Below are 8,543 nucleotides of genomic sequence, written 5' to 3'. Positions count from 1 at the left end.
ATGCGATAGCCACATCGATTGAAACCTAAAAGGACGCTTCCCTCTCCTACATACTGGCTTACAGTCTAAAATTATAGGACAATGGTCTAACCCATAAACACCTCATGAATAGCAGTTGCCTCATTATACCTTTCTCTCCACTCCAGTGAAGCCAATCCCTTGTCAATCCTTTCCTTAATGTTTTCTCCTCCTTGTTTATTATTCAACCAAGTAAAATTTGGTCCCTGCCACCCTAGATCAATCAACCGACATTCTTCAATCATTTTGTTGAATTCCTCTATCTGGTTCTCAGGCCTAAGCCTACCACCCAACTTCTCCCCCAGATTCCTAATCTCATTAAAATCTCCTAAAAGGAGCCAGGGATTTGTCATTGTATTTGAAATTTGTTTAAGACAACACCACACCTCACACCGCTACTTTGTTACTGGGTCTCCATATACAACAATAAAATTCCAACCTACCTCCTCCCTTCCCCAATCTAAAATAGTATGGATAGACTCAGCATTTTTTTTTTGAATTAATGACACCTCTATTTCCATCTTCCATGCCAGAACTAATCCTCCTTTTAAACCTTCTGGTTCTACTGCGATAAAACCTGAAAAATCCTTTTCTTTGTAGTAATTTGGTGGTCTTCCTTAACTGGATCTTTGTTTCCATTATAAACACCACCATGGGTTGATGAGGTATAAGGGAGGATTGCCTGATTCACTGATCGTCCAATTCATTGCATATGATAAAAGGGTTCTAAACCAGCTGTTGGGAATGAGTCAAATTATATGCCTCTTGTGGCTAGCGTCAACTTGGGAAGCCCAATCCAATACAACCTTAGCTTTTGCGTAGATTGGACTTACATTTTAGCTTTGAAGTAGACATGGATCTAAAAATTTGGCTTTGTGGCTTCAACTCAAATGCATTGGGGCAAAACCCAGATTTCCTACTCACTTTTCCTACCCACTCTATATCCGCTGTGAATAGGAAAAATGAATAGGAAGTCGTGTTTGGTCGGGGCTTCACCTAGTTTTTCCCCAAAGTGAGCCCACTTCAACAACTGAGGCTTGCCTGACCTATAATATATTCATTCCTTGTATGTATGTACATTGTGCATTGAAATTATATAAGAATTAGCTCAAATTAAGCTTGAGCTGACAAACTCGGCCTTTGATCGTAGGCTTTCCCTTAACCCAACCCAACCCTCCTAAGCGTTACCTTTTTTTGTTTTAATTTTTTTGGTACAAATAAAAAGAAAGAAGTAGAACTGGTTTCTATCAATATGTTTCCCTTTTTTGGCTTGAGACCACCTCATCTATTGGCCAATATATAAGTGGGTGGGTATTGACCAATAATAACAAGTATAATGCTGTTTTGGGTGAATTTCTGAAACCTCTATTTTTCTACAGTTGCGGTTGCGGTTCAGTATCCTATTTTTGCTAATAGCATGTCCTCCAATGAATTTCCTGACATTGTTACATCTACATTCCCTCCATCAATGCAATGTTAGAATGTTAACTGAAATTGCTGATGTCGTTATTTCAACATTTTTAAATATTAATATTGCCCTTAGATAAAAACATGTGGATTTACACTAACCAAAATACCCTAAAAATAGTCATTTATATCCTACTTGAATATAGTGGGTTACCCATCCTAACCCTCGCCCACCTCAATACATCTACTTTGATTTGTATATCCACCACATTCAATATGTTTTCTCAAAACACACAAAAAAATTGTATGAGATACAAAAATTAAACAAGTATACTAACAAAAAGCTAAAATTTAAAAAATAAAAAATGTTATATTTTTCAAAAATATATTTTCAACCAAAAATTAGAATTGCAAAAAAAAAAATCATAAAATGATAACATTTTCATATATATATAATCAAGTAAGAAAAGGCAAAAAATATAGAAAGACAAAGAAAATGATAAAAAAAATCAAATATAGATTTCAATAAAAAAGTATAAGTGTTGAAAATACATAAAATCTATAAAAAGTATATATATATACATATATATAATTCAACAAACTATATAAAAGTTATAAAAAAAAACACAAATTGTATGAATTTTGTGATCAGTGTAATAGAAAAGGGCAAATATAGAAGCCAATTTAATTACCATTCAAACAGTCAAAATTACGTATTTTGGTAATCGTTGTTGCTTCCAGCAGCTGAATATAATGAAAGGATGTACAATGTTAGAAAGTCTAGGGGAGGACAATGCTATTAATATGAAGTGAAGTAGCGAAAAGCAACGTTAAAAAGTATAAGGAAAGTTTTAGCAATTTATCCTTTTGTTGTTTTGAGACAAAAACAATTGTCATATCACAAAATGGTAATGCACAATAAGATAAAGCCATCCGTTGAGATTATTAATTTAGTTATTAAGAAAAGAAAACAATCACTTGGAGGTGGAGAATATAATAGGTGCGTAAACGAAGCCACCACTTAGTGAGAGGTTCATGAATCATTGAACAGAGAGAGAGAGAGAGAGATTGTCCGATTGTGGCAATTGGACTTTAATTATATAAATGCATTTGATATGATTTGCTTTGAACAATTAAGACAACATTCTACATTGTATAATACTCTCCATGATAATAACTCGCGTACGTACTACACCCAAGGGTGTCTACCATCAACGACAAAAATCTGTCAGTCATTCCAAATCTAAAGTCATCGTCTGGTCATCTACAGTGTGAACAAGGAAAGAAATACTCATTTCCTTGTGTTTAGCTTTTTTCATCCTTCAATTCTGAAGGAGTAGTTCAACCAAAAACCTCAAGCCCTTAATTGAGGTCCCTCAACAGGATTTTATTCTCTACTGTAATAATCCTATCTTTTATTCTTCTTAATTATCTGGATTAATTTACTCTCAGTCCATAAATTTATTCTCTAATAATCTTATTAATTTTTTTCTTTATCTGAATTTTGGAGTGGACTGAACTCAAATTACCCCCTTTTTTTATTAATTGGTTATTTCGGTTCTCAAATGCATTTCATGTTCTGTCTGAGATGAGACATACACATACAATGGTCAATATTGATGTAGAGGTGGTGATGTGTTTGTAGTCTAGCTAGGCCGCCCGCCAACTAGTAGGCCAAGCTTCCGTACCCTCCACGGCATACCTAGATTCGACCTTCGAGGTTGCTTCTATTCTCGATTCAATGGTCAATACAAGGGCATGAATTGACAAAAAGGCTTATTAATACGCATTGAGGATGAGGAATACGAACACCCCTCCATATCCATCGGGGGTCCCTTCATTGAAATATCGTTTTCCTCCTCTTCAAATAAGATTATTATGAAACTTGATTATCATCACTTTCCAAATTGTTAATTTTCATAGGACAATTGGTCGTCCAGAAACCACTCCAGTCCTTGTAAAAATTCATTACGACCGTATTACATTTATTGATACTTAAATATTATTAGGTACTATATCAGCAAAACAGTGAATAAATGTTTACCTATTAGAAGAAGTGTTAAAATTAAGTTTTACCAAACTGTAGGCACACACATAAATCAACGTCAGCCTTTTTGAATCTCTATGTACACGAATCTGCATAATAGGAAAAATGCTAAAATAATGCCTATGTGATAGCATTTATTCAATAAATACCCACGATTCCAAACACATACTAAAACAAACATGTACAATACCACTAAAAAGATTCATTTACTATGTCAAATTATGAAATTATGTCAATCCATTCACTCATTAATACATATTATTATTTTTTTTTTGTGGTTTTCTTACAAACTAGAGAGGAGGTGTTTTAATCTTATTACCAAAAGAAAAGAAAGAAAAATGGAATATTGCAATGTCAAATTAAAGAGGACAAGAAATCTGAGAATGGAATACCATTGTTTTCTTCAGACTGAGATTCAATTCAACCATGCACCCTTAGGCCCTAGCTAACCCGCCTACTAACTTGATCGTCCTTCCAACCGGCCAGTTAAACAAATGAATGTAAAAATGTCAATGAAGCGCAATTTGGCAGGATTTCCCTTTCTAATTAACTATTGGGGTACAGTGATGGAATTTGCCCCTAATCTGAGGTCTGAACTTCTATCGGGGTTGTTCCATGGTCAATGTCACTTGGTTTATTGAGTAATCATTCAAGTTTGAAGACGAAGTAACAGTGGTGGATCTCCTCACTGCAGAAAATAAAGGTTCCCTGGGCATTGGCAAGATTGCACTCTCATTACCCAACATGAAAATGACAGAAGACATTGTTGGCCGATCAACTGGATCTTCTTGGACGCACAACAGCCCCACATGAACACATTTCACAACTTGATTCTCAAGACATGTCTCCCTAATCGATGGATCAATCAGCTCTGCCGCTCTATCCTCTCTCCATAGTTGCCATGCCTACAACACATTAAACTTAAATCCCTCAATCGGTTGTCTATATATGGATCTATAGCTGCTATCATATATAAAGAAACAGAAACTGGTTTTTCATACTTACACATCCCACTAAGGGCAGGGTTTGATTGGTAGGATACATGCCAGTGTTCTTTTTTCCACTGATAATTTCTAACAACAGCACCCCAAAGCTGAATACATCTGATTTTTCAGAGAAGGTCCCATCCAGTGCATACTCCGGTGACATGTAACCACTGTGTGTGTATCATTTCAATAAAACATTACGAGTATAAACCATACTCAACTACATGTATGAGGATGCATGTAAATGAAACTTACAATGTCCCAACTAATCTATCGGTGTTTGCCTCAGTCTGGTTCACCCCGAATATCCTTGCCATCCCAAAATCTGAAATTTTGGGATTCATATCTCCATCCAACAATATGTTGCTTGCTTTTAAATCCCTATGAATGACTTTTACTCTGGAGTGCTTATGAAGATAAAGAAGACCTTGAGCAATCCCTTCTACAATGTTATACCGCTTACACCAATCCAAATCTGATTGTTTGGTCGGATCTGATTGACATTAATTTCCAATACAAAATTGAGATCAATTGGTTTGGCAATTCACAATTGGTATTTCAATTACTGAAAGTTTGCAAAAGGAAAAAGAACTAACCAAATAGAAGCTTATTCAAACTTTTGTTGGGCAAATATTCGTATATCAGTATCTTCTCTTTTCCTTGAATGCAACAACCCAAGAGTCTAACAAGATTTCTGTGCTGGAGCTTGGCAATTAGTTTTATTTCGTTCATGAACTCTTCGAGTCCTTGTCCAGACTTCTTAGAAAGCCTTTTAACAGCTACTTCTTGACCATCAGGCAAGATTCCCTAGAAGATTGAAAATATATACTTGTTAGAGTTTCTATGAAATAAGAAACCTTTAACTGTCTGAGATTCACTGAGAAAAAGAAAAGATGATCTTTGAAATGCAGAACCCAATGTGAAACCATGAATTACCTTGTAAACAGAGCCAAACCCACCCTGCCCCAATTTATTTACTTCAGAGAAGTTCTGTGTAAGAGCCTGTATGGTACTAAAACTGAATGTAGATAGCTCTGAAGCATTCGCCTCACCTCCTGGTACTTGAGAACCCCTGTGGTTTACTTCAAGAATACTTTCTGCTTCTTCACCTATTGTGGAACACAATAAGACAGTAAGCACTGCTTCAATGCGAAAGTGAGTAATATTGTGTTGGTACCATATAAAGGAATATGAAGTTTAGCTCTAATCCATGTGTTGGTAGGGATTTTTATTAGGAGACGGAGCAATTACCTTCCTTTGAAAGCCTTCTCCTCCACAAAAAGTAGCCCAAAGCACCCATAAGAAGCACCCCACAAGCAACTGTTGCCACCGCAATTATAACTCTGCGTCTGTTCTTATCAATGACATTTCTTGTCTCACCAATGCCAACTGAAAGAGAAAGATAAACAGTTAATCCATTTAGTGAAGAGTAACAATATAAGCAAATAATGTGATTCCCTTTTGACTATCTAGGAAACAAGTACAGAACCCTTCAAGATCTCTGGAGTTGAATCCCAGCTTCAGTGGAAACTTAAGGTCTTGGGTTTAATCCTCTGTTATTCTTCAACTCAGAGCATTCCTCTATGGTATATCTTTGGGGAAAAAAATAAGGAAAGGAATTTAAAGTACCTAACTCAGAGCTGTCAAGACGTACATAAAGATCATGCCCACCACTGTAGTTCTGCACAAAGTCATTGAAATCTCCAACCCAATTTAGACACCTCGTTGTAACCGCACCACTAAAATTACTAAAAGCATAAGCTGTACAGGAGCAGTTCCTCAAGCACGCAGCTCTGCATTCTGTCATACTGAAATCCCCCATTGAAATAGATTGATCGGGCAGCTTGACACTTTCAAATCTCAAAAATCCATTTGTATTGTCACAGCTCAGTTTCTTTCGGCGAACACACCCTCCAGACCAATTCCCCTTCTCCCATTCGGTCAGAACTTTAGGTTCGAACCCTTCCAAACATTTGCAGATCAGCGAAGAGCTGTTCCGATCACAGCTTCCATTTGGACCGCACTGGTTAAAGAAATCACATGCCTCCTCTGGTATCGAAGATAACAATTTCCACTGATTTTCAGTCTCGAACCATGACAAGAGCTCAATTTGCCCACTTCGATCCAGCTTAAACATTGCTGGCATCGAGTCCCGTGAGAGGCTAAATGTGACGTTAGCCTCCTCATCGTTAACAGTATAGGTGAGATAGAAAGCATAGTTGTTAATGTTCTCAAGTGCTCCAACAGAGAGCCTTCCATCCCAGGTTTCACTTCTCCAGTAAGTACCAGAACTCCTCCTGGTGAGAAGCTGGAGTGAACCATCGATACCTAAATTAAATTCCCCTGGTGCTGGGTCATCTTCGCTTATCCACGATGTTGCATGGATACTTTGGCCGGTCTTTAGATTCAAGCTGACTCTCATGCCGGGCAAGATTGTGTCGGAGGGATGATCGAAGCTTTGCCACAAGTCGGCAGTGTTATTACTGTTTCTCAAAACTAGATTTCCGGAGTCCATTAGCAATCCAATGGTGTTATTCTTGTCAACGTCAGCAACTGAGATATTAGAAGACCATAAGACTTTTTTGCTTCCATCCAAAACCATGAGATTCCCATCGTCGGCGACGGTGAAAACTCCGGAAGAATTGTTGAAAAGAGGTGCTTCTCGGTTAGCAACCCAAACGACCGTCTGTTGGGGGATGCTGTTGTACCATATTCCAAGATAGCGGTTGGTAGAATTGCCGGGACTGAAGAAGCCTAAGGCGAAGGTTTCGCCTGCGGAGATTATAGTGTGGTTACCACTTATGGTTTCACCGGCTGTTATCCTGTACTTGGCACTGCACAGTGGTAGAAGCGATGAACATAAGATGAAGAGTGAAATCAAGGGAGAAGGCCATACCATTGTTTGCTGTTCTGATTTTCGTTTTCAGTTCCGCACCTGCAAAAAAGAATGAGAATTGAAAACAACTTCAACGAAGGTGTATTGACGAAGGTGTATTGAATTTAGCTGGATTAGTTTGACTGTGAGTTTCGAATAACTTGTACAAGCTAGGTGTCGGAGATCATATCATGTTTGACGCTGCGACTGCAGCACCGACACGTCATCTTTTATTAAATTTCAAACAATGATTATTCCACTTGATCTACCTACTTTAAGTAGTGTCTGATATAAAAAATAAGTAGGAAAGGTATGAAAACCTTTACAAACTTTATATAAGGTTCCCTTAAAATAGGAAATTAGCAATTCTTGCGAGGAATTTTGTCGCATCCATTCCACTTATTGGGAAAATATCACGCCGGAAAATACATTTAGACTCCCTTTGGTTTGTGTGGGATGGGATAGGATGAAAAAGTGGGAAATTTTAACTTTTCATTGTTTGGTTATACACATGAAAAAATAGTGGGAAAAGTGGTCAATTCTATTGTAAGTCCGAATGCACCAACAATGTTTTCCAAGAGTATATTACCAACAACAATGAAGGCAATGAACTTTCCCAATTCTGCGACAGGAATTTTTACAGCCAATTCAGTGTAACAGAAAATAGAGCAATGTAGAAATACCAGAAGTGGCGTAAGATAAGACCATGGAAGGGCCTGCATGATTGCGAGCTTCCTGGCCGGTGAGAACAAAGATGCATGATTGTGCCCACAACAAAACCAAAGCTTCGCCAGATGAGATCACACCAAGTGAGGCAGCGTTTCATGTCGTTCTCATTCTGTCTCCTGAGTACATCGAATTCGTTCAGCTCGGTTGAGTGGTTGAGAAGGTGGTCCTTCAAACCGAAACATGTCTGAGAGACAGCTGCCCTGTAAGCGGACCAACTTTGGAGGGATTGTTTAGGGAAGAAATCTTTTTTGCTCCATCTCTAGTATTTCCCTATTGCATCATCTCCAACCTTGCCTCCTCCATCCATTTCTGTGGTGGTTCTGAAGACCAGAGAGAAATTGTTGGTCCAACCCCCACCATTGCTTGCACCACCGTAACCACTTCCATGATCTAGTTTTACCTTTGAACAAAATGGCCAGAGAAATCGCCAGAGATGCGACCATTGGAACAGGTCGAGATTGAAGAAGAATCTCTTATCGAT

The 8,543-nt window shown here is 37.8% G+C and overlaps 1 protein-coding gene across 1 annotated transcript; it reads right to left on the bottom strand.

Annotated features, from left to right (window-relative positions):
• Window positions 1-3,654: 3,654 nt before the first annotated feature.
• Window positions 3,655-7,467, bottom strand: LOC148875622 (G-type lectin S-receptor-like serine/threonine-protein kinase B120). Its single transcript, XM_088966315.1, has 7 exons — window positions 6,088-7,467; window positions 5,710-5,847; window positions 5,395-5,567; window positions 5,055-5,265; window positions 4,714-4,951; window positions 4,478-4,628; window positions 3,655-4,377 (listed from the first exon to the last, which is right to left on the bottom strand). Exons 1-7 carry the CDS (start codon window positions 7,355-7,357, stop codon window positions 4,072-4,074), a joined length of 2,487 nt encoding a protein of 828 aa, XP_088822441.1. The 5' UTR covers window positions 7,358-7,467; the 3' UTR covers window positions 3,655-4,071.
• Between the last annotated feature and the right edge of the window lie 1,076 nt (window positions 7,468-8,543).

The sequence above is a fragment of the Nelumbo lutea genome, chromosome 1 (genome assembly GCF_056320005.1).
Source record: "Nelumbo lutea isolate HS-2025 chromosome 1, American lotus-T2T, whole genome shotgun sequence".
In the NCBI taxonomy this organism is placed as follows: Eukaryota; Viridiplantae; Streptophyta; class Magnoliopsida; order Proteales; family Nelumbonaceae; genus Nelumbo; species Nelumbo lutea.
The sequence above is the reverse complement of the archived record's forward strand: the minus strand, read 5'-3'. Positions and strand labels throughout refer to the sequence as shown.

Coding starts and splice junctions, on each gene's coding strand:
- LOC148875622 (XM_088966315.1), bottom strand. CDS start 7,357: ATGGTATGGCCTTCTCCCTTGATTTCACTCTTCATCTTATGTTCATCG. Junction 5,848..6,087: donor TCTTGACAGCTCTGAGTTAG/GTACTTTAAATT, acceptor TTTCTCTTTCAG/TTGGCATTGGTGAGACAAGA. Junction 4,952..5,054: donor TTTGAATAAGCTTCTATTTG/GTTAGTTCTTTT, acceptor AATGTCAATCAG/ATCCGACCAAACAATCAGAT.